Below are 25,234 nucleotides of genomic sequence, written 5' to 3'. Positions count from 1 at the left end.
CATTCCTCCTGAAACCACACACATGGCCCTTCTCTTTCCATTCCCATACATCTGCCAGCACTTCTGTCTGTGAGGAAACTGCCCCCTCAGCTTCAGTCCTGAAGATAATTAAGTCCTCCCTGTAAGTACCTGGTACCTTTCAAGTTGCAACGTAGGTCCTGGAGAGCTTCTGGGCAAGAGAGTCCAAGTAAATGTCTTCATAGGCCCTTTAAGAGGAACTCCTGGGACTCCAGAAACCCTCTGTCTCACTCAACCACAATCATCGCAGGGTTTTACAACCAAAAGTTATGGGGACTTCTCTTCCCAGCACTGTAACCCTGGGAGGTGGTCTGATGTTGGCCTGGGACCCCTCACAACTGAGGGAGTACCTTCACATCCAAGTCTCCCCACCACCCCAGTCTTTAATTACCAGATATGGGTAAGGGACCAGCGCATTTTCCTCCCCACCTCTCTATCAGTCCTATGTGGCTTCTGTATGTACTCAGTTATAAAACTTCTGTTGGGCTAGATTTCAGGCAGTTCTGAATGATGGATGTTCTGTAGTTTAGTTGCAATTTGATGTGGTTGTGGGAGGTTCCAATTACTATGCTTACTTACACAACCATCTTGACCAGAACTCTCTATTCCCATGCATCTAAAGTGTTCAATTCCAGTCTCTCTGTATTGCATTCTACAAAACTAGAGGCCAAGTACATGAATTCGTGCACAGGTGGGGTCCAGCTGGCCTTCCCCTATTGGGGCTGATCAGGTGGATTGACTGGGGTAGGGGGGCCAGGAGGTTGGCTGGCAATCCCCACCCCTGATTGGGGTGGAGGTGGGCCGATTGGGGGTGATTGGGGGTAGGGGTCGAGGGCAGGTGGCTGGCATGGCCCCACCCCCTGGTCAAACTCCCAGTTGAGGGGACAATTTTTTGCATATTAGCCTTTTATTATATATGATTTCCTCAATGTTGTCTTCCAATTCTGTTATTTTATCTTCATCTGTATCTTCTCCCGGGTGAAAAAAAATATTTTGAGAGTGTTAAAGGACATCATGTTTTTATTTTTATTCCTTTTTACCTCTCTGACATTTAAGTAATGCCTTTCCAAAATTCTCTACACTTTTATTATATAAGCCTTGGGGTTCTTCCAATAATTCAATTTTCACCTTTGTTGTTTCTGACATTTCAATAATCTTTGATTAAAATGAGTTTCTTATATTCCTAGTGTTCTGTTGTCTCATATATGATTACCTGCATTAAAGACTCGGTAGGCAGCCTTTCTTAGCGTTATTTTTCATAATTAGAGTACTTGTTGACGTCTATTCCTTGTAGATGCTCACACCTGATTCTCCACAGAGAGTTACTCCCAGGGCTCTCCTGATGTTGGAATCTGAAGGGGATGGAGAGGTGCAGCATCCACTCTCCCAAACTCAGCTTTTGACTGTGATGTGCCCAGCAGGGATGGCTCCAATGTGAGCCTCACACTCACACCTGAACAGACGATCCTGTAGGACTAGGCTGGATTGAATCTGTTACACACACACACACACACACACACACACACACACACACACACACAAACACACTCACACAGGGATCAGTGCTGACCTTGGGCTGGGACAGTGCATAGAGATGTCTCAATGCTCATCCTCAAGCACGAGAAATGGGGCAACCCAACTATCACCTTATTCCAGATCCCCTCCCTGCCTGTGACGACCCTGGGGTCCCTCTCCTGTCCACACGGAGGTGGAGAACTCCCCACAGATGACCACTTGTGGTCACTGGTAGCCACTCGCTTTGATCCTTTTCATTTTGTGAGGTTCCCTCTCTGTTTGGCAAACTTTCACTTCCTCTTCATTGACGGTGGCTGCATCTCTTTCTCAGCATTAGGAACAGATGAGGGCTCTTGAGTGGACACACCCACCCTTCATTTTGACTGTGAAATGATACATATTGATCCTCTTATGTCTCATCCCACACATCTTACTCAGGTCTGGGAATTATCAAGGGTTCATCTGCCCACATCCAAGACACCACCGATCCCCCAACACTCTGAGAATTTGGTTTCATGCCTACATGCTTCACACCAGGAACCCGAAGTGCAGAGTTCGGCTGGTACTGCTCAAGATCACGAATGATAGTGAAATATTTAAATATGAGCTCTGTCCCCAACATCAGAGCACTAGACCCCTCATTGACCCCAAAAGCTGAAGAGCAGAGGACAGGATGAGGGGACAGCTCAGCTTAAAGAACAAGGATCACTGTGGAGGCAGGAATGAGTTATATCTTATTTCCAGGAAACTGGGTGGATGTTGTTGTGAGAAAAAGGAGAAGTCCATGGAGGGGGTGTGATTGAGAGAAAGCTTCACTCTGGGGTCTTAGAAGGGACCTGTTTCCTTCCTTTATTTGTTCTGTGTTTCCCTTTTGTGCTCATTGTCACAGGGACATCCCCCTGAGCTGCACAGTGAGAAGGTGAGTGTGTCCCTGCTGATCTGAGCTCTGCAGGCCACAGGGACCCAGGTCTTCCTGTAGTGTCTCCAGGGCCCGGGTGGCACTGACCAAGGTGAGGACCACAGGGAGGTGCTGATGGATGGGGTGAGGATGAACGAGACCCTGCGGAGGAGGCTTTGACAGGGAAGGACATTCCCTGGGCCACCTCACCTGCAAGGGGCATCTCAGGAGGCTCCGGGTCTATTTCCTCTTTCACCATGAAAATGAGAGCCAGCCTGTGCCCTCGCCTCTAGGCTGCTGGCGTGAAAAACCCCGAGACAGGCAGGGACAGCATCCAAGTGACCACCACCTGTGTGTCTGTCTGTCCATCTTTCTGGCCCAGAGGCTTCCTCCATCTGCTCAGCTGAGGCCCCAGGGAGAAGACGCCATGACCCCCACCCTCAGGGCCCTGCTCTGCCTTGGTGAGAAGGGAGGAGGGGGAAGGGGGCCCTGGTCTGTCAGGACCCAGGACTAAGGAGGCTCCTGGGGAGGAGGGAGCTGCTCAGGGTTCAGGGCAAATCTCTCACAGGGACTCTCTTCCAGGGCTGAGTGTGGGCCTCAGGACCCGAGTGCAGGCAGGTGAGTCTCCCCAGGTTCCAGGGTCCCATTCCTCCCTGGTGATGAGGGGCCACCCACTCAGGCAGGTGGGAAAGGATAATAGCAGATCTGTCTGAGAGATGGGGGGCATCTGAGACTGTGACCTGTGACCCAGCCTCTGATTCCTTCCAGGGACCCTCCACAAACCTACCCTCTTGGCTGAGCCAGGCCCTGTGATCCCTTTGGGGAGCCCCATGGCCATCTGCTGTCACGGAACACGAAAGGCTAAGGAGTACCTAATTTATAAAGCGGGAAGCCCAGCACCATGGAAACGACTGAAGCCACTGGACCCCGGGGACAAGGCCAAGTTCTCCATCCCACACATGACAAAGCATGATGCTGGGATATATCGCTGTTACTATCTCGGTCCTGATGGCTGGTCAGAGCGCAGTGACCCCCTGGAGCTGGTGGTGACAGGTGAGAGGACACTCAGGGGTCCCAGCCTCTGGCTCTGCCCTCAGGAAGGGGGTCTGCTCTCAGGGTGTCCCCCTCTCACAGCCCAGCCCTGGGGGACATGAGGGAGGTGTGAGCCCATTTAACACGCTGCCTCCTCCTCTCCTAGGATCCTACAGCAAACCCAGACTCTCAGCCCTGCCTGGCCCTGTTGTGACCTCAGGAGGGAACGTGACCCTCCAGTGTGGCTCAGGGCAGGGATTTGACGGGTTCATTCTGACTAAGGAAGGAAAACACAGGCTCGCCTGGACCCTGGACTCACAGCCACAGCCCAGTGGGCAGTCCCAGGCCCTGTTCCCTGTGGGCCCCGTGACCCCCGGCCACAGGTGGATGTTCAGATGCTATGGCTGCTATGGGAACAGCTCTCAGGTGTGGTCACACCCCAGTGATTCCCTGGAGCTCCTGGTCTCAGGTGAGGGCCCCTCACCCTGTCTTTCTGCTTGTCAGCTCAGGGTCCTGTCTTCAGAACAATCATGGGCTGAAAGGGGAGTGAGGTGGCTGTAGAGATGGTCACTTAGAAGGTATTTGTCCCTCAGACACACCTTTACCCTGTTCACCCCTCTCCCTCTTCCTTTCCCAGAAGGTGTCTCAGGTGGACAGTGGGAGTATCTTAGTGTGGGGACCCCAGGCAGATGCAGGATGAGTCTGAGTAAGGTGGGACCTCCAGGCTCAGCCCCAGCCTCCCACCTCTCCTGTTCTCCTTCCCAAGGACCTTCTGGGACCCCATCTCTGCACGCATAGTGTCCTCTTTGCTCAGATGGAGACAGGCCACCCCAGGATGTCTGAGACTCTCAGAAGATCTAATGACCCCCATAGACCTAAGGACAGGCTTGTGTCCCAGGGGGGCTGGGAGTCAGGGAGAGATCTCAGGGGGACCACAGGCCTCCAGGGGCTCTGAGGGTTCACTACCCCCTTCCCCCTCCATGGAGTCAGGCATTAGAGAGGAAAGTGAGGCAGGTGGCAGGTGGAGAGGTCATGGCAGAGGGAGATGTAGGGGCTCAGGCTGGGGGAGGGGGATCCAGGCTCCAGTGGGGAGAAGGCAGACGCTGCCCCTCACCTTTCATCTTGATCCCAGAAAGCTCTGAGCATTGGTCGCTCTTTCTCATCCCCCGCCCCCCAAGGGAATCAGGCCCACAGAGGGGAAGTGGTGGGTGGTGGTGCCTCCGAGTAGGGAACAGGGGCTGAGTCATGTATCGGTTCTGGAACTTCTGAAGTCTCTCACTTGGACCCGCCCTTCCCCTGCCTGGGCCTCAGTGTCTCCAGGTGTAAAAGGAGAGAATCCTTGTCCAGAGCTTAGACTTCCTGCCGGTTCTGGCCCTGACCTCCTGGGAGAGTTCCTCACAGGGAAGCCCCCAGGACGTGATGTTATGGGTCCTGTGCCCTCTGTCTCAGTGACGGTGACACTGTACAGGGAGGGACAGGCAGGACAAGGGTCCAGGCACCCAGTCCTCCCCCTCAGCTCAGGCTCAGCTCAGAGGAGGGAACAGGGTGCACCAGCCCTGGGTCAGCTCCAGGCTCTGCTGCTCCTGCTGTGGGGCTGGGTGGTCCCTTCCCTCCTCTGAGTGTCAGGTTCCTGTCTGCTCATCCCTGGTCCCATCCTGCTCACAGGCTGCTGGGAGATGAGATGACATAAAGGCTCACAGAGCTCAGGAAGGCAGAGCCCCCAGCCCAGCACGATCTTCCCAAGGGGGCATCAGGGCCTGCAGGGTGGAGATGGACCTTGGAGAGACTCTGAGTACTCCCCTCACCCTGCCCCTCCTGTCCCTACTGTGCTGGGGGCGGGTAATGAGGAAGGACCCTCAGCTCCAGATGAGACAGGGACAGGCCCCTGCAGAGGAGGACCCCAGAGCACGAAGCTGATTTCCCCCTGGGGGCAGCGTGAGGACAAGCACAGGGAACCCACAGTCCTGGGTTCCAGTCCCAGCCCTGCTCCCTCCAGACTGGGTGACCTAGGGCACGTGATTAACCTCTCTGAGCCTCAGGGAAGTGGGTGGTGGGGTCAGCAATCCCTGGTGCATGACTGCTGTGAGTTGATAGGAGATGAGTGACAGACCCCAGCATGTGCCTCCCACACAGTAGGTGCTCATTAAATGGCATCACTGGCTCATTCATGATGTGATGAGGGGGAGAAAGGCTGCCAGGTCTTTCAGGTCTGATTCCTTTCCAGGACACGTCTCCAAACCCTCAATCTGGACTGACCAAGGCCCCTTCGTCACCAAGGGGAGCCCTGTGACCATCTGGTGTCAGGGGTCTCTGCAGGCTAGTGCCTACCTTCTGTATAAAGAGAGGGGCTCTGAGCCCTTGGATACGAAGATACCACAGCACTCCAGCGACAAGGCCGGTTTCCTCATTGGAGCCATGACCCTATCCCACGCAGGGCTGTACCAGTGTGCATATCACACCACTGGGGACATACTGTCACAGAGAAGTGACCCCCTGCTCCTCATGGTGACAGATAAGCGAGACACCAGGTCACCTCCCCACTGTGGGCTCCAGTTCATAGGCAGAGGGAATTACGTGTGGCCTCAGGGGACCCCACCCCTTACAGAACACACGTGGGGCATGAGGGTGATGGTTCCTTTAACACAGATCCTTTCTCCTTCCTCAGGAGTGGGCGGTGCTCCCTCACTTTCAGCCCAGCTAAGCCCTGTGGTGGCCTCCTGTAGCTCACAGTTCAGATTGGGCCCTTTCCATCTGCTGAAGGAGGAGAGAGTGAGAAAGGACATAAAAGGGGTTAAAAAAATCTTACCATGAGGGACTGAGAGTAGCTGAGAGGGGGGTCACAGACAGAGTCTCTGGAGAAGGACAAGGTCCCCCAGCTCAGGGTCAAGGGTGTGAGGTGAGGGGTGGCTCTCTACACACCACAACCTTCCTCTCCCCAGGAATGTACAGGAAACCCTCCCTCTCAGCCCAGCCGGGACCCTCAGTGGCCAGGGGAGCGACCTTGACCCTGCAGTGTGGGTCTGAGGACTGTTTGGATACCTTCCACCTGCACAGGGAGGGGTCACTGGACCCTCCCCAGCACCTTCATCTGCAGGACACATCTGCACCCGCTCAGGCCAACTTCACCCTCAGTCCTGTGAGCTCAGGCCACCAGGGGACCTACAGGTGCTATGGCTCCAACAGCTCCTCCCCCTACCTGCTGTCACAGCCCAGTGACCCCCTGGAGCTGCTGGTCTCAGGTGAGGATCCCAGACCCCGTCCTTTCTGTGCCCAGTCAGCTCAGGGCCCTGTTCCTAGGAGTGTTGTTGACAGTAATAAACAAGGAGGTGGAGGAGGTTCAGTTGCTTAGGCTTTTATATGTATAGATGGTGTAACAGATTGACATAATTTCCTACTTTTGGTACTCAGTATTGAAATTATTGAAATTAGGGGAATTTTCTCTGTGACTTAAATTTAAACCAGAACTGTGGACCTCCTTGGTTTTGACCTTAGTTGTCTTTTGAGTTAAAAAAAAACAAACCCCAACTACATGATTAGCATCCACATACCAATATTTTTCTTTTCTTTTTTTTTAAAATATATTTTATTGATTTTTTACAGAGAGAGGAAGGGAGAGGGATAGAGAGTTAGAACCACCGATGAGAGAGAAACATCGACCAGCTGCCTCCTGCACACCCCCCACTGGGGATGTGCCCGCAACCAAGGTACATGCCCTTGACCGGAATCGAACCTGGGACCCTTCAGTCCGAAGGCCGATGCTCTATCCACTGAGCCACGCCGGCCAGGGCGATTTTTCATCTACCACAGTAGGTATTTGTTATTATAAAATAAATGAGTTAATAAGAGAATCAATAGATGAACAACTTCCAGTGACAATGTACATAGCAGACCCATGAGAGGAAGGGGCCTGGGTGGGGTGGGGTAATGGTGACCCAGCCCAGACAATCACCCCTTGATGCTCCTAAGATCTAGAAGGCCCTGACACCAACCCGTCCTTCATGGGTCCCCATCTGTGGAGCACATGGGATCTCTCAGCTGTAGGGGAATAAGCTCATGGGGTCTTGATCCTCAGACTGAACACAGAACACACAGCTCTTGTTATTTCTGAACTGAGACCATTTCTTACTCATCCTCAGTTCTTGGGCACAGCTAATTATTATCAAGGTGACTCAAAGCAGGTGCTGAGTTCAGACATCAGAGGGACGCTGATGACAAGGGGAGGTGGGATCCCAGGTTGAACATTAACATTTTGGAGATTTGGGTCTGCCCTGACCTCTGAGACTTCTTTACCCACAATTCTTCTTTTTCCATCCCCAAGACTACACAGTGGAGAACCTTATCCGGATGGGTGTGGCTGGCTTGATCCTGGTGATCCTCGGGGTGCTGCTATTTGAGGCTCGAAACAACCCCATAAGGACCCTCGATGTGGCCAGGATGTGAACACAGAGGGAACAGCACACTGTTCAGAGTTGGGGAGCCTAACAGCCCATATGAGGATCCCAGGAAGTGCTGAAGGAAAATCATGACCATAGTTGGGGAAACTGTCTGTTGAGAATGTCCAGGGGAGTAGAGGTGGTAGGTGAGGTTTGGGTGCAGGAGAACGTGGGTCATGTCCTCCACCATCCACCTGGGCTGCTCTCCCTCCCTCCCAGACCTCGCTGACTCTCCTCCACTGCCCTCTGTTCTCTCCCTGTGACATGAGGGTCCATCCCACATGGCTGGTTCGGATTCACATCTATAAACCCCTTCGTGTTGGGTCACATCCATCGGAACAAAATGAGGGATCTTCATAACCTTGGAATTTTTTAAACCATGAAGAACAAAGGATGGGTACCTGGTGCATTGTGGGCGAACGTCATAATAATGCGGCTCAGTGACAAAAAGCGGACACAAGAGATCAGAGGTTGTGTGATTCCATTTATGTGAAATGTCCAGGAGAAGGAAACCCATAGAAGCAGAAGTCAGATTGGTTTGTTTGGGGTTGACCAAGAGGGCAGATGGGAGGCAGACTCTTTGGTGTTGTTGTGTTTTTTGTTTTTTTTGTGTGTGTGTGGGTGGGTTATAAAAACTTGAAACTAGATAGACGTTGTCATTGAGACATTGTGTATTTACTGATTTCTAGTGAATTTCATATTTTAAAGGCTCAATTGTATGTTATGTGGCTGTTGCTTCAATAAAAATAAATGCAATGAAACACACATGGTTCCCTGTAGCTCCCTTATACCTTGGAGGTTGCCCCACTGGTGTCCGTGGAGTTTTAAGGAAGCAGGACTCCCACCAGGTCAGAGGTGCCCTAAGTGCCTTAGAGACCAACCCGCTGATGAAGTTTCCACCTTCACTCCTGACTTGGGCTGAGTCTAGGATCCAGGAGGAGGCCCACCATCCCTGCTTCCTTTTGTCTGTTCTCATCTGCCATTCAACCAAGGATGCACTACAGCTTCTGATTTACCTTGTAGGCTTGGGGGATACACATGCAGCTTCCGACAGCCCTTCCCAGCACATGTCTCCCATACACATGCCTTCACCAGGTCAGAAAATGAAACCCGATTTCCGGCCGGTGTGGCTCAGTGGTTGACTGTGGACTTATGAACTTGGAGGTCATGGTTCTATTCTCGGTCAAGGATGGATTGTGGGCTCCATCCATAGTGTGGGACGTGCTGGAGGCAGCTGATCCATGATTCTCTCTCATCATTGATGTTTCTATCTCTCCCTCTGCATTCCTCTCTGAAATCAATAAAAAATATTTAAAAAAAGAAAGAAAATGACACCAGATGGGGGTTCTTCATGTCTCAGGCACTGCCAATCCTCATAACAGCCCTTAGAAGTGAGGTTTCACAATTTTGCCCAACAGGCAGAGGGAGAGGAGAAGAGACTGGCTCAATAACCGTGTCCCCAGGTCTTAGATTACAACCTGGGAATTGTCTCCAACATGTTCTTCTACCCAAAGCATGGAGATGGAATAAACAGCATTAGACAAAGAGGTACAGTCTGGGGGACAAGAGGCGGTGAGGAGGCAGAAAGGACTCTGAAGGTGTGATGGAGAGGGATGGAGAGCAGGGGTTCTGCCCATAGAAACTATGAAGTCAGAGAGAGGAAGTGATAGGGAGAAGCAGCAGCACCCAGGCCCAGAGGGCGGTCCTGGTTGCCTCTGTGGGTGACTGACAGTGTTGTAACATCCCCCAGGGCCCCTGTTCCTCTTGGGGCCAGCAACCTTGGCACAGCCCCGTTGGCTCCTGAAGGCAGCCAAGGTGGAGAGAGGAGGATCCCTCCGTCCTCCCCTCCCTCCCCCTCACACACTGAACCAATCCCAGCGTTCTGGCTCCCGGTTCTCCTTTCTGTGACCCAGTTCTCCCCACAGACAAGCTCAGGTGAAGACCCAGGACAGCTCATTGGTGTGACCCCATCAGCCTCCTTCTGGCGTCCTCCAGACACTCACTGCGGGCTCAGCTGTTTCATTCTCATGGCCCCAAACGTACTTGTTACCAACCATCCCCTGCACAAAGCCTGTACATGGGGCTCCCCTGACTCCAGCCACATCTAGGGATCTCCACTCGGAAGTCTACGCTGCTGACGATCAGGCTGAGTTACACTCTCAAGTCCCAGTGAGGCCAATACCTCCTCCAACCAATCTCATCCCAGTGAACTTCTTCCCCTCCCCCCAGCACACAACCTGGGTTAGGACCACATTGTGCCCCCTCATGGGCACCCTGAGCCCATCTGAACAGAGCCGCCTCCTCTCCAAACCTCCTAGACCTGAAACAACCTGCTGTGGTTGACAGTGCTATATCCCCTGGACACTCTGCTGCAGTGAGAAGTGTCCCCACCTGTGGGCACCCCTCTGCAAGGCCCTGTGCTCACCTGAGACTCAGGCGGACCAGGCAAAGCTTGTGAAGAACTAGGGGGTTCCTGCCCAGACTGTGTGAAACTCATGACTGCTCTCTGCATTTTAAATCTTTCTTGTTGAGAGTATTATATATGTCCTTCTTTTTCTCCTCATTGGCCCCCTCCACCCAGTTCCTGCCTCAACACAGGCTTTCACCACACTGTTGTTTGTGACCATGCGCATGGCATATCCTATATAATAAAGAGCTAATATGCCAATGGTTATCATGCCCTTGCGCCCTATCGCCCTCACGCCAGGACTGGGGAACCTGAGGCCATGCCCCCCACCCAGAGGGGCTTGACTGGGGACCCAAGGCCATGTCCTCCCTACCCTATGGGGCTTGACGGCATTGGGATCGGCCGGGTCTTGGTTTTGTGCCATTTTGAGGTGCATGTGGGTGGGAGGGGACTTGACTCTGGGTCCCCCAGTAAGCCCCAGACTCTGACAGGAGGGAGATTTTCATATACATTTTACTAATTTTCTTTCATCTCTGACACTTCTATTATAGAGAAAGGGCAAATAGCAATATTAAAATATTTTCTCTAATTACTTCCTTTTTAATGTGCATGAATTTTGTGCACTGGGCCACTAGTATGGATATAAGTTCTTTGGTTAATCTCTTTCAGCCCCCTCCTCCCTTCCTCTGATATTCATCAGTCTGTTCCATGTTTCTAATGCTCTGGTTCTATTTTATCCATCACTTTATTTTGTTATTACATTTCACATATAAGTGAGATGATTAATTTTTTCTCCGTCTAACTTATTTTGCTTATCATCATAATTTCCAAGATATTTTTGTACACATCTATTAATTGCTTTTGCTTTGACAACTTTTAAGCAGTAGCTACTTGCACATATAAATTTAAGTTGCAAACATCCAGGAATTATAAAGGTAATTCTACTCTTATTGTAATTGGGGTTACATTAAACTTATACTTTATTATGTTAAATAACATTTTATTAATACGAAATGTCTTAGAATAGATGCTTCATGGTTTTTTTTCTTCAGATGCATTTAGCAATTTTATTTATAATATTGTCCCTACTCTTATCTCAAGAATTGTTTAAGGTCTATATCTATGCATGTCTCTATATCTGAGGCCAGCCCATGGATCTTAGGTCACCAGCTGTTGCATAAATATAATCTCTTATACCCTGTTGGGTTAGCTTCCATGGCTCAGATTCCCACAGTGAGCAGAAGGATTAAAACAACACACTATTGTGTGTAATGAGAGACCATATGTCTGCCCAGTCCTGAATTCTCCAGACAAAGACAATCTGTGCTCCAAAGTGATTCGGAAAAGAATCCATGAGAGCAGCCAGGACCCTTCTCCAGCAGAGAAGGGGTACATGGAGGGACTGGAAGCAGTTAGGTCATGAGAAGGGGAGAGTGATGGGGACACTGGGCTTGAGTGGCATCAACGCCTCACACAGCCCCACTTCTTTCTGGTTCTCAGGAGCAGCCGACACCATCAGCCCCTCACAGAACAACTCAGATCCCACGAGTGGTGAGTAGGAGACACTCTCTGTTATGGGCTCAGCACAGACAGTCATGTTCTGTCAAGGGGAGGTGGGTGCCCTGGCTGGACATCCAGGGCCCTGGGTGGACATTGTCCTGCCTTGACCCCTGTGACCTCTTTGCCCACAATTCCCAGGCTCTCACCCCCAAGACTACACCCTGGAGAATTCCATCTGGATGGGCATGGCTGGATTGGTCCTGGTGGCGCTTGGGGTGCTGCTCTATGAGGCTTGAAACAGCCCCAAAAGGACCCATGTTGCAGCCAGGGTATGAACACAGAGGCAACAATGCACTGTTCAGAGAGGTGGAATCTTGGGAGTGAATCTCATGTGCCCAGAGAATCTGGAAGATAACGTGAGACATATGCTGAGGGACCTGTCTGCGGCTCCTTGCAGGTGGAGGAGTCATTGCTCAAGTGCAGGGACAAGGTCTGGACCTTCTGCCATTGAACTGTGGTCCTTTCCCTCCCAACCACTGTCTCCTTATCCTTGTAGATTTCTCCCCTCTTACCCTTTCACCTTTGCCCTTTAATATACTAATTTGGATGAGTATAAAAGTCTTCACTCACAATCCACTCCTTCAAGAGTACTTTTACCATATCTGTTGGCCTTTTTTAATTTGTAAAGGAGAGCTGGTGTACAATGAAGTCAGTTCTCATCGGTTTCCTCCACTTGACATGAACTATGAAGACACACGGTTCATATGTATATTCATGCACCTGACACTGCGTGTTCTCTCTGCTTCTCTGAAAAATAGCCACCCACTGGCCCCTAGGTCTGTAGCCAATGTCATCCTCACCTCATTCCTCCTGAAACCACACACATGGCCCTTCTCTTTCCATTCCCATACATCTGCCAGCACTTCTGTCTGGGAGGAAACTTCCCCCTCAGCTTCAGTCCTGAAGATAATTAAGTCCTCCCTGTAGGTCCCTGGTACCTTTCAAGTTGCAATGTAGGTCCTGGAGAGCTTCAGGGCAAGAGAGTCCAAGTAAATGTCTTCATAGGCCCTTTAAGAGGAACTCCTGGGACCCCAGAAACCCTCCGTCTCACTCAACCACAATCATCACAGGGTTTTACAACCAAAAGTTATGGGGACTTCTCTTCCCAGCACTGTAACCCTGGGTGGGGGGTCTGATGTAGGTCTGGGATCCCTCACAACTGAGGGAGGACCTTCACAACAAAGTCTCTCCCCCCAGCCCCAGTTTTTATCACCACACATGGGTATGGGGCCAGCGAATTTTCCTCCCCACATTTCTATCAGTCTCTATGTGGCTTCTGTATGTACTCAGTTATAAAACTTCTGTTGGGCTAGATTTCAGGCAGTTCTGAATGATGGATGTTCTGTAGTTTAGTTGCAATTTGATGTGGTTGTGGGAGGTTCCAATTACTATGCTTACTTACACAACCATCTTGACCAGAACTCTCTATTCCCATGCATCTAAAGTGTTCAATTCCAGTCTCTCTGTATTGCATTCTACAAAACTAGAGGCCAGGTGCACGAATTCGTGCACAGGTGGGGTCCGACTGGACTGCCCCTATTGGGGCTGATCGGGCGGGTGGACTGGGGTTTGGGGGCCAGGAGGTTGGCTGGCCATCCCCACCCCTGATTGGGGTGGAGGTGGGCCGATTGGGGGTGATTGGGGGTAGGGCCCACCAGGGGGAGGGGTCAAGGGCAGTTGGCTGGCATGGCCCCACCCCCTGGTCAAACTCCCAGTTGAGGGGACAATTTTTTGCATATTAGCCTTTTATTATATATGATTTCCTCAATGTTCTCTTCCAATTCTGTTATTTTATCTTCATCTGTATCTTCTCCTGGGTGAAAAAAAATATTTTGAGAGTGTTAAAGGAAATCATGTTTTTATTTTTATTCCTTTTTACTTCTCTGACATTTAAGTAATGCCTTTCCAAAATTCTCTACACTTTTATTATATAAGCCTTGGGGTTCTTCCAATAATTCAATTTTCACCTTTGTTGTTTCTGACAGTTCAACAATCTTTGGTTAAAATGAGTTTCTTATATTCCTAGTGTTCTGTTGTCTCATATATGATTACCTGCATTAAAGACTCGGTAGGCAGCCTTTTTAGCATCATTTTTCATAATTAGAATAATTGTTGATGTCTATTCCTTGTATATGCTCACATCTGATTCTCCACAGAGTTTCTCCCAGGGCTCACCTGATGTTGGAATCTGAAGGAGATGGAGAGTTGCAGCATCCACTCTCCCAAACTCAGCTTTTGACTGTGATGTGCCCAGCAGGGATGGCTCCAATGTGAGCCTCACACTCACACCTGTACAGACGCTCCTGTTGAACTAGGCTGGATTGAATCTGTTACACACACACACACACACACACACACACACACACACACACACACACGGCTCAGTGTTGACCCTGGGCTGGGTCAGTTCATAGAGATGCCTCAATGTTCATCCTCAAGCATGAGAAATGGGGCAACCCAACTATCACCTTATTCCAGATCCCCTCCCTGCCTGTGATGACCCTGGGGTCCCTCTCCAGTCCACACAGAGGTGGAGAACTCCCCACAGATGACCACTGTGGTCACCGGTGGCCACTCACTTTGATCCTTTTCATTTTGTGAGGTTCCCTCTTTGTTTGGGGAACTTTCACTTCCTCTGCGTTGATGATGGCTGCATCTCTTTCTCAGCATTAGGAACAGATGAAGGCTCTTGAGTGGACACACCCATCCCTCATTTTGACTGTGAAATGATACACATTGATCCTCTTATGTTTCATCCCACACATCTTAATCAGGTCTGGGAATTATCAAGGGTTCATCCGCCCACATCCAAGACACCATCGATCCCGCAATACTCTGAGAATTTGGCTTCATGCCTACATGCTTCACACCAGGAACCCGAAGTGCAGAGTTCGGCTGGTACTGCTCAAGATCACACAGACCATGAATGATAGTGAAGTATTTAAATATGAGCTCTGTCCCCAACATCAGAGCACTAGACCCATCATTGACCCCAAAAGCTGAAGAGAGGAGGACAGGATGAGGGGAGAGCTCTGCTTAAGGAACAAGGATCACTGTGGAGGCAGGAATGAGTTATATCTTATTTCTAGGAAACTGGGGTGGATGTTGTTGCAAGAAAAAGGAGAAGTCCATGGAGGGGGTGAGATAGAGAGAAAGCTACATTCTTGGGCCATAGAAGGGACCTGTTTCCTTCCTTTATTTGTTCTGTGTTTCCCTTTTGTGCTCATTGTCACAGTGACATCGCCCTGAGCTGCACAGGGAGAAGGTGAGCGTGTCCCTGCTGATCTGAGTTCTGCAGACCACAGGGACCCACGTCTTCCTGAAGCATTTCCAGGGCCCGGGTGGCACTGTCCATGGTGAGGACCCCAGGGAGGTGCTGATGGACGGGCTGAGGAGGAAGGAGACGCCGTGGGGGAGGCTCCAACAGGGAAGCATGTGCCCCGGGCCACATCACCTGCAAGGGGCGTCTCAGGAGGCTCCGGGTCTATTTCCTGTTTCACCATGAAAATGAGAGCCAGGCTGCTAGAAATGGTTGTGCCCTTGCTTGTGGGCTGCTGATGTGACCACCCCTTGATGGGCAAGGCTGGTCTCCAAGTGACCACCTCCTGTGCGTCTCTGTGCTTATCCCACTAGCACTGTGGCTTCGTCCATCTGCTCACCTGAAGCCCCAGGAAGAAGACGCCATGACCCCCACACTCAGGGCTCTGCTTTGCCTCGGTGAGATGGGAGGGGGAGGGGAGCCCTGGTCTGTCAGGACCCCAGGACTCAGGAAGCTCATGGGGAGGAGGGTGCTGCTCAGGGTTCAGGGCAAATCTCTCACAGGGACTCTCTTCTAGGGCTGAGTGTGGGCCTCAGGATCCCAGTGCAAGCCGGTGAGTCTCCCCAGGTGTCCTAGGTCCCTCTAGCTGGGCACAAGGGGGAACAGGTTATGCATCTGAGGATGGATAATAGTGGTTCTGGGTTAATGGATGTGGCCCATCTTAGTAATGTGGGGGTGGGTAATGCCTTCTAACCCAGCCTCTGATTCCTTCCAGGGACCCTTCCAAAGCCCACCATCTGGGCTGATCCAGGCCCTGTGATCCCCTGGGGTAGCCCCGTGACCATGTGGTGTCAGTGGACCCTGAAGGCCAAAGAGTACCGACTGGATAAAGAGGGAGTGCCCTGGAGCAGAGGGAATTCCTTGGAGCCTGGAGACAAGGCAAAGTTCTCCATCGCACAAATGACAAAGGGTGATGCAGGGAACTATCGCTGTGTCTATATCAGCCCTGAGGGCTGGTCAGAGGGCAGTGACCCCCTGGAGCTGGTGGTGACAGGTGAGAGGACACTCAAAGGTCCCAGAATCAGGCTCTGCCCTCAAGAAAGGGGTCTGCTTTCATGGAGTCCCCTCTCACAGCCCAGCCCTGGGAGATGTGAGGGAGGTGTGAGCCCATTTAACACGATGCCCCCACCTCTCCTAGGATCCTACAGCAAACCCAGCCTCTCTGCCCTGCCCGGTCCAGTCGTGACCTCAGGAGGGAACGTGACCCTCCAGTGTGGCTCAGCAGAGGGATATCACAGGTTCCTTCTGACTAAGGAAGGAGATCACAGGCTCTCCTGGGCTCTGGACTCACAGCCACAGCCCAGTGGGCACTTCCAGGCCCTGTTCCCTGTGGGCCCCGTGACCCCCATTCACAGGTGGACGTTCAGATGCTATGGCTGTTACAGGGACAGTCCCCAGGTGTGGTCTCATCCCAGTGATGCCCTGAAGCTCCTGGTATCAGGTACAACCCACTATTGCCCCACCCATGGATTGAGGCATCAGAAACACTACTGGCATTTTAGCTGGGAGGAGATCCCAGAGTGAGAGGGTGATGTGGGTAGAGGGGCCACTGGGACAAAGACACAGAGAGACAGGGAGACCTCCCTGCCAGAACAGAAGAAGAGGGTTAATGGGAGGAGGAGCCTCTGTAATTCACGTCTGGTCTCCACAGGTGAGTCTGAGAAGCCCTCCCTCCTGAGACAGCAGGGCCCCATCGTGACCTCTGGACAGAGCCTGATCCTCCAGTGTCGCTCTGATGTCGGCTATGACAGATTCGCTCTGCACAAGGAGGGGGAACGGGACCTCCCCCAGAGCCTTGTCCTGCAGCCCCAGGCTGGGCTCTCTCAGGCCCTCTTCCCCCTGGGCACTGTGAGCAGCTCCCACGGGGGCCGGTACCGATGCTACGGTGGATACAACCTGTCCTCTGAGTGGTCGGCCCCCAGTGACCACCTGGACATCCTGGTGGCAGGTGAGGAGCCAGTGGGTTCAGTAAGGAACCCAGACTCTGCACAGGCCCTGCTGGGGTCTCAGGTGGTAAAGCAAGAAAGAAAGTGCAGGCCCTAGGGAGGGAGGGAGAAAGAGAGAGATGGGAAAGGGGTTGGGAGGAGGAAGGAGAAGACACAGAGAAACAGAGACAGACAGAGAGGAGGGTCTTCAGAGAGAGCCCTGCTGACTCTCAGGGCAGAACAAGGTGGGCAGGCAGCCCTCACCCTCCCTCCCTCTCTCTAGGACACCTGTCTGACACACCCTCCCTCTCGGTGCAGCCAGGCCCCAGGGTGGCCTCAGGGGAGAACGTGACCCTGCTGTGTCAGTCACAGAGCCAGAGGGACACGTTCCTTCTGGCCAAGGAGGGGGCAACCGATACCCCCTCTCGTCTGAGATCAGAGCACCAAGGTCAGCAGTACCAGGCACAGTTCTCCATGAGTCCTGTGACGTCAGCCCAATGGGGCACCTACAGGTGCTACAGCTCAAGCAGCACCTCGCCCTACCTGCTGTCATACCCCAGTAAGCCCTTGGAGCTTCTGGTCTCAGGTGAGGTCCCCTGACCCTGTCTGATGACATGTGAACTCAGGGTCCCGTCCTGAGAATTCGGGGCTGAAAGGGAAGGAGGGGTCTCTAGGGATGGTCACCCAGACAACATCTGCACCTCACACACCCTCCTAACCCTGCTCAGCCCTCCCCCTCACGTGGACCCAGATGGCACCAGTTGGACAGTGGGAGTGTCTTGGGGGCCACAGGGCAGATACAGGAGGATCTGAGTGAGGTGGGGACTCCATGGTGAGCCAGACTCTCAAACCTTTCTGGGCTCCTTCCCAGGACATCCTGGGACTCAAGCCCCCCACCCTCAGGGCCCATGTCTGCAGCTCAGGAACCATTGGGTACTTCTTGCTCAGAAGGAGCACTAACTCCACCAGGTGGTTGAGAGTCTCTCCCAGGATCTAATGGCCCCTGACACCTAAGAGAGGCTTGTGTGGGGGCTGGGGTCAGGGGAGATCTCAGGGAAACCACAGACCCCCAGGGCTCAGAGTTTTCATGTCCACACCCCTGGGGAATCTGGCTTGGCGACCGGAAGTAGGGCAGGTGACGGGTGGAGTGGTCATGGCAGAGGGGGATGTTGAGGCCCAGCTTCAGGTCGGGGCACCGAGTTCAAGTGGGGAAAAGGCAGTCTCCATGTCTCACCCACATCCTGACCCCAGGAGGCTCTGAGGATAGGCTGCTCCCCACCACGTGGTCAGGCCCCCAGAGGGGTAAGTGAGGGTCTATGTGAGGCAGTGGTTGGTGCCTCCATGGGGGAAAGGGACTGTCCCTCTCCTTTTCTGTCTGAAACATTTATACACATTTAAGTACAAGGTGGGCAGGCAGTTGTTACCCTCCCTCCCGTTCTCCACTATGGCTACCAGACAGACCCTCCCTCTAGGTGCAGCCAGGCCCCAGCGAAGCCTCAGGGTAGAACGTTACCCTGCCGTGTTAGTCACTGAGCCCGAGGGACACTTTCCGTCTGTCAAAGGAAGGGGCAGCTGATCCCCCCGCCCCCAGCATTTGAGATCAAAACACCAAGGTGGGCTGTTCCAGGCAGAGTTCTCCATGAGTCCCGTGACCTCAGCTCACGGGGCACCTACAGGTGCTACAGGTCACACACCTCCTCCCCGTTCCATCTGTCACTCCCCAGTGAGCCTGTGGTGCTCCTGGTCTCTGGTGAGGGCCCCTGACCCTGTCCTTTCTGAGCTCAGTCATTCAGGGCCCTGTGGCCAGGAGAGGTGAGGCTAGGATGGAAGAAATACACGAACGGTGTCTTGGGCTGAGCTGTGGGATGCGGTGGGGATGCCTTTGTAATGTCGCCTCTTGTTTTCTCTAGGGCCCCTTCCCAAACCCACGCTCTGGGCTGAGCCAGCCCCGGTGATCCCTCAGGGAAGTTCCCTGACCATCACCTGTCAGGGAACCCCAGGGGCTGAGGAGTACCGTCTGGATAAAGAGGGAAGCCCAGCACCATGGAAAAGAGAGAAGCCACCGAAGCCCGGAGACAAGGTGATGTTCTCCATCTCACACATGACACAGCATGATGTTGGGATATTTCACTGCTACTATGTCAGCCCGGTTGGCTGGTCAGAGCACAGTGACCCCCTGGAGCTGGTGACAACAGGTGAGAGGACACTCAGCAGCCCGAGGCTCAGGCTCTGCCCTCAGAAAGGGGGTCTGATCTCAGGGTGTCTCCCTCTCACAGCCCTGTTCTGGGTGATGTGAGGGAGGTGTGAGTCCCATTAAACACGCTGCCTCCTCCTTTGCTAGGATCCTACAGCAAACCCAGCCTCTCAGCCCTGCCCGGCCCTGTCGTGACCTCAGGAGGGAACGTGACCCTCCAGTGTGGCTCAGGGTATGGATATCACAGGTTCATTCTGACTAAGGAAGGAGATCACAGGTTCTTCAGGGCCCTGGACTCACAGCTACAGCCCAGTGGGCAGTACCAGGCCCTGTTCCCTGTGGGCCCCATTATGCCCAGCCACAGGTGGACGTTCAGATGCCATGGCTGCTACAGGGACAGGCCTCAGCTGTGCTCACACCCCAGTGACGCTCTACGGCTCCTGGTCTCAGGTGAGTCCCATCATTACATATTCCAGGGATTGAGGCACCAGATACACTACTGGCATCTTTGCTGGGATGGGAGCCCCAAGAGAGAGGGTGATGGGGTACAGAGGCCGCTGGGATGAAAAAAAAAGAGAGAGACCGTGAGACCTGGAGGCCAGGACAAGAGAAGCGGTTTCGGGGAGAAGTAGCCCCTGTAATTCACGTCTGGTCTCCGCAGGTGAGTCTGAGAAGCCCTCCCTCCTGAGCCAGCAGGGCCCCATCGTGGCCTCTGGACAGAGCCTGACCCTCCAGTGTCGCTCTGATGTCGGCTATGACAGATTCGCTATGCACAAGGAGTGGGAACAGGACCTCCACCAGAGCCTTGTCCTGCAGCCCCAGGCTGGGCTCTCTCAGGCCCTCTTCCCCCTGGGCACAGTGAGCAGCTCCCACGGGGGCCAGTACCGATGCTACGGTGGATACAACCTGTCCGCTGTGTGGTCGGCTCCCAGCGACCCCCTGGACATCCTGGTGGCAGGTGAGGAGCCAGTGCGTTCAGTCAGGGACCCAGACTCTGCACAAGCCATGCTGGGGTCTCAGGTGGTGAGGCTAGAATGAAGGTGCAGGCCCCAGAGAGGGAGAGAGACAGAGAGTGATGGGGGAGGGGTTGGGAGGAGGAAGGAGAAGACACAGAGAAACAGAGACAGACAGAGAGGAGGGTCTTCAGAGAGAGGCCTGGTGACTCTCAGGGCAGAATAAGGTGGGCAGGCAGCCCTCATCCTCCCTCTCTTTCCCTAGGACTGCTGTCTGACACACCCTCCATCTCGGTGCAGCCAGGCCCCAGGGTGGCCTCAGGAGAGAATGTGACCCTGCTGTGTCAGTCACAGAGCCAAAGAGACACATTCCTTCTGGCCAAGGAGGGGGCAAGAGATCCCCCCTCTCGTCTGAGATCAGAGCACCAAGCTCAGCAGTACCAGGCACAGTTCTCCATGAGTCCTGTGACGTCAGCCCAATGGGGCACCTACAGGTGCTACAGCTCAAGCAGCACCTCGCCCTACCTGCTGTCATACTCCAGTAAGCCCTTGGAGCTTCTGGTCTCAGGTGAGGTCCCCTGACCCTGTCTGATGACATGTGAACTCAGGGTCCCGTCATGAGAATTCGGGGCTGAAAGGGAAGGAGGGGACTCTAGGGATGGTCACCCAGACAACATCTGCACCTCAGACATCCTCCTAACCCTGCTCAGCCCTCCACCTCACCTGGACCCAGAAGGCACCAGTTGGATAGTGGGAGTGTCTTGGGGGCCACAGGGCAGATACAGGAGGTTCTGAGTGAGGTGGGGACTCCATGGTGAGCCAGACTCTCAAACCTTTCTGGGCTCCTTCCCAGGACTCCCTGGGACTCAAGCCCCCCACCTCAGGGCCCATGTCTGCAGCTCAGGAACCACTAGGTCCTTCTGGCTCAGAAGGGGCACTGACTCCACCAGGTGGTTGAGAGTCTCTCCCAGGATCTAATGGCCCCTGACACCTAAGAGAGGCTTGTGTGGGGGCTGGGGTCAGGGGAGATCTCAGGGAACCACAGGCCCCCAGGGCTCAGAGTTTTCATGTCCACACCCCTGGGGAATCTGGCTTGGCGACCGGAAGTAGGGCAGGTGAAGGGTGGAGTGGTCATGGCAGAGGGGAATGTTGAGGCCCAGCTTCAGGTCGGGGCACGTAGTTCAAGTGGGGAAAAGGCAGTCTCCATGTCTCACCCACATCCTGACCCCAGGAGGCTCTGAGGATAGGCTGCTCCCCACCACGTGGTCAGGCCCCCAGAGGGGTAAGTGAGGGTCTATGTGAGGCAGTGGTTGGTGCCTCCATGGGGGAAAGGGACTGTCCCTCTCCTTTTCTGTCTGAAACATTTATACACATTTAAGTACAAGGTGGGCAGGCAGTTGTTACCCTCCCTCCCGTTCTCCACTATGGCTACCAGACAGACCCTCCCTCTAGGTGCAGCCAGGCCCCAGCGAAGCCTCAGGGTAGAACGTTACCCTGCCGTGTTAGTCACTGAGCCCGAGGGACACTGTCCGTCTGTCAAAGGAAGGGGCAGCTGATCCCCCCACCCCCAGCTTTTGATATCAAAACACCAAGGTGGGCTGTTCCAGGCAGAGTTGTCCATGAGTCCCGTGACCTCAGCTCACAGGGCACCTACAGATGCTACAGCTCATACAGCTCCTCCCCCTTCCTGCTGTCACTCCCCAGTGAGCCTGTGGTGCTCCTGGTCCCTGGTGAGGGCCCCTGACCCTGTCCTTTCTGAGCTCAGTCATTCAGGGCCCTTTGCCAGGAGAGGTGAGGCTAGGATGGAAGAAATACACGAACGGTGTCTTGGGCTGAGCTGTGGGATGCGGTGGGGATGCCTTTGTAATGTCGCCTCTTGTTTTCTCTAGGGCCCCTTCCCAAACCCACGCTCTGGGCTGAGCCAGCCCCGGCGATCCCTCAGGGAAGTTCCCTGACCATCACCTGTCAGGGAACCCCAGGGGCTGACGAGTACCGTCTGGATAAAGAGGGAAGCCCAGCACCATGGAAAAGAGAGAAGCCACTAAAGCCAGGAGACAGGGTGATGTTCTCCATCACACACATGAGAGATAATGATGCTGGGATATTTCATTGTTACTATCTCAGCCCTGATGGCTGGTCAGAGCGCAGTGACCCCCTGGAGCTGGTGACAACAGGTGACAGGACACTTAGAGGTCCCAGCCTCAGGCTCTGCCCTCAGAATGGGGGTCTGCTCTCAGGGTTTCTCCCTCTCACAGCCCAGCCCTGGGGGATATGAGGGAGGTGTGAGTCCCATTAAACACATTGCCCCCTCCTTTGCTAGGATCCTACATCAAACCCAGCCTCTCCGCCCTGCCCAGCCCTGTCGTGACCTCAGGAGACAATGTGACCCTCCAGTGTGGCTCAGGGTATGGATATCACAGGTTCATTCTGACTAAGGAAGGAGATCACAGGTTCTTCAGGGCCCTGGACTCACAGCGACAGCCCAGTGGGCAGTACCAGGCCCTGTTCCCTGTGGGCCCCGTTATGCCCAGCCACAGGTGGACGTTCAGATGCCATGGCTGCTACAGAAACAGGCCTCAGCTGTGCTCACACCCCAGTGACGCTCTAGGGCTCCTGGTCTCAGGTGAGTCCCATCATTACATATTCCAGGGATTGAGGCACCAGATACACTACTGGCATCTTTGCTGGGATGGGAGCCCCAAGAGAGAGGGTGATGGGGTACAGAGGCCGCTGGGATGAAAAAAAAAGAGAGAGACCGTGAGACCTGGAGGCCAGGACAGGAGAAGCGGTTTGTGGGAGAAGTAGGCCCTGTAATTCACGTCTGGTCTCCCCAGGTGAGTCTGGGAAGCCCTCCCTCCTGAGCCAGCAGGGCCCCATCATGGCCTCTGGACAGAGCCTGACCCTCCAGTGTGGCTCTGATGTCGGCTATGACAGATTCGCTCTGCACAAGGAGTGGGAACAGGACCTCCCCCAGAGCTTTGTCCTGCAGCCCCAGGCTGGGCTCTCTCAGGCCCACTTCCCCCTGGGCACTGTGAGCAGCTCCCACGGGGGCCGGTACCGATGCTATGGTGGATACAACCTCTCCGCTGAGTGGTCGGCTCCCAGCGACCCGCTGGACATCCTGGTGGCAGGTGAGGAGCCAGTGGGTTCAGTCAGGGACCCAGACTCTGCACAGGCCCTGCTGGGGTCTCAGGTGGTGAGGCCAGAATGAAAGTGCAGGCCTCAGGGTGGGAGGGAGACAGAGAGTGACGGGGGAGGGTTTGGGAGGAGGAAGGAGAAGACACAGAGAAACAGAGACAGACAGAGAAGAGGGTCGACAGAGAGAGGCCTGGTGACTCTCAGGGCAGAATAATGTGGGCAGGCAGCCCTCACGCTCCCTCTCTCTCTCTAGGACAGCTGTCTGACACACCCTCCCTCTCAGTGCAGCCAGGCACCAGGGTGGCCTCAGGAGAGAATGTGACCCTGCTGTGTCAGTCACAGAGCCAAAGGGACACATTCCTTCTGGCCAAGGAGGGGGCAACCGATCCCCCCTCTCGTCTGAGATCAGAGCACCAAGCTCAGCAGTACCAGGCACAGTTCTCCATGAGTCCTGTGACGTCAGCCCAATGGGGCACCTACAGGTGCTACAGCACAAGCAGCACCTCGCCCTACCTGCTGTCATACTCCAGTAAGCCCTTGGAACTTCTGGTCTCAGGTGAGGTCCCCTGACCCTGTCTAATGACATGTGAACTCAGGGTCCCGTCCTGAGAATTCGGGGCTGAAAGGGAAGGAGGGGTCTCTAGGGGTGGGACAACATCTGCACCTCACACACCCTCCTAACCCTGCTCAGCCCTCCCCCTCACCTCGACCCAGAAGGCACCAGTTGGACAGTGGGAGTGTCTTGGGGGCCACAGGGCAGATACAGGAGGTTCTGAGTGAGGTGGGGACTCCATGGTGAGCCAGACTCTCAAACCTTTCTGGGCTCCTTCCCAGGACTCCCTGGGACTCAAGCCCCCCACCCTCAGAGCCCATGTCTGCAGCTCAGGAACCACTAGGTCCTTCTGGCTCAGAAGGAGCACTGACTCCACCAGGTGGTTGAGAGTCTCTCCCAGGATCTAATGGCCCCTGACACCTAAGAGAGGCTTGTGTGGAGCTGGGGTCAGGGGAGATCTCAGGGAAACCACAGGCCCCCAGGGCTCAGAGTTTTCACGTCCACACCCCTGGGGAATCTGGCTTGGAGACCAGAAGTAGGGCAGGTGACGGAAGGAGTGGTCATGGCAGAGGGGGATGTTGAGGCCCTGCTTTAGGAGGGGTCACTGAGTTCAAGTGGGGCGAAAGCAGTCCCCACATCTCACCCACATCCTGACCCCAGGAGGCTCTGAGGATAGGCTGCTCCCAACCACGTGGTCAGGCCCCCAGAGGGGTAAGTGAGGGTCTATGTGAGGCATTGGTTGGTGCCTCCATGGTGGAATGGGACTGTCCCTCTCCTTTTTTCTCTGACACACACACACACACACACACACACACACACACACACACACACACACTCACATACACACACACATACACACACACAGGCACACATATATATTTAAGTACAAGGTGGGCAGGCAGCTGTTACCCTCCCTCCTATTCTCTAGGATGGCTACCTGACAGACCCTCCCTCTGGGGCAGCGAGGCCCCAGAGAGGCCTCAGGGGAGAAAGTGACACTGCTGTGTCAGTCACAGAGCCCAAGGGTCACTTTCCTTCTGTCCAAGGATGGGGAAGCCAATCCCCCCTGATTCTGAGATCAAAATACCAAGCTCAGCAGTACCCGGCAGAGTTCTCCATGAGCCCGGTGATCTCAGCTCACCGGGGCACCTACAGGTGCTACAGGTCAGACACCTCCTCCCCGTTCCATCTGTCACTCCTCAGTGAGCCCGTGGTGCTCCTGGTCTGTGGTGAGGGCCCCTGACCCTGTCCTTTCTGAGCTCAGTCATTCAGGGCCCTGTGCCAGGAGA

At 53.9% G+C, this 25,234-nt stretch overlaps 3 protein-coding genes across 3 annotated transcripts in view; 2 read left to right on the top strand and 1 right to left on the bottom strand.

The window, feature by feature from the left end:
• LOC307116159 (leukocyte immunoglobulin-like receptor subfamily A member 6) overlaps window positions 1-25,234 on the bottom strand; it is a gene marked incomplete at both ends in the record, with an annotated part of 125,991 nt that overhangs the window by 39,502 nt on the left and 61,255 nt on the right. The gene's annotated exons all lie outside the window — the stretch shown is intronic.
• Window positions 2,768-25,234, top strand: part of LOC307092435 (immunoglobulin superfamily member 1-like) — a gene marked incomplete at its 3' end in the record, with an annotated part of 28,258 nt that continues 5,791 nt past the window's right edge. The window contains exons 1-14 of the mRNA XM_079759733.1: window positions 2,768-2,892; window positions 3,014-3,049; window positions 15,898-16,176; window positions 16,321-16,623; window positions 16,834-17,145; window positions 17,391-17,693; window positions 19,018-19,302; window positions 19,449-19,751; window positions 19,963-20,259; window positions 20,520-20,822; window positions 22,575-22,877; window positions 23,089-23,385; window positions 23,802-23,948; window positions 25,037-25,174. Of these exons, the coding sequence (XP_079615859.1) occupies window positions 2,859-2,892; window positions 3,014-3,049; window positions 15,898-16,176; window positions 16,321-16,623; window positions 16,834-17,145; window positions 17,391-17,693; window positions 19,018-19,302; window positions 19,449-19,751; window positions 19,963-20,259; window positions 20,520-20,822; window positions 22,575-22,877; window positions 23,089-23,385; window positions 23,802-23,948; window positions 25,037-25,174 (3,340 nt within the window). The 5' untranslated portion in view covers window positions 2,768-2,858. The remainder of the gene's footprint in view (window positions 2,893-3,013; window positions 3,050-15,897; window positions 16,177-16,320; window positions 16,624-16,833; window positions 17,146-17,390; window positions 17,694-19,017; window positions 19,303-19,448; window positions 19,752-19,962; window positions 20,260-20,519; window positions 20,823-22,574; window positions 22,878-23,088; window positions 23,386-23,801; window positions 23,949-25,036; window positions 25,175-25,234) is intronic.
• LOC307092436 (leukocyte immunoglobulin-like receptor subfamily A member 5) lies at window positions 3,262-7,903 on the top strand (the record flags this gene model as incomplete). Its single annotated transcript, XM_079759734.1, has 3 exons — window positions 3,262-3,484; window positions 3,630-3,932; window positions 7,767-7,903. The coding sequence occupies 3 exons, from the start codon at window positions 3,262-3,264 to the stop codon at window positions 7,901-7,903; spliced, it is 663 nt and encodes a 220-aa protein (XP_079615860.1).

This window comes from Cnephaeus nilssonii, assembly GCF_951640355.1.
Source record: "Cnephaeus nilssonii genome assembly, chromosome: 20".
Taxonomy (NCBI): Eukaryota; Metazoa; Chordata; class Mammalia; order Chiroptera; family Vespertilionidae; genus Cnephaeus; species Cnephaeus nilssonii.
Note: the sequence above shows the minus strand (reverse complement) of the source record. Positions and strands in the feature narration are given on the sequence as shown.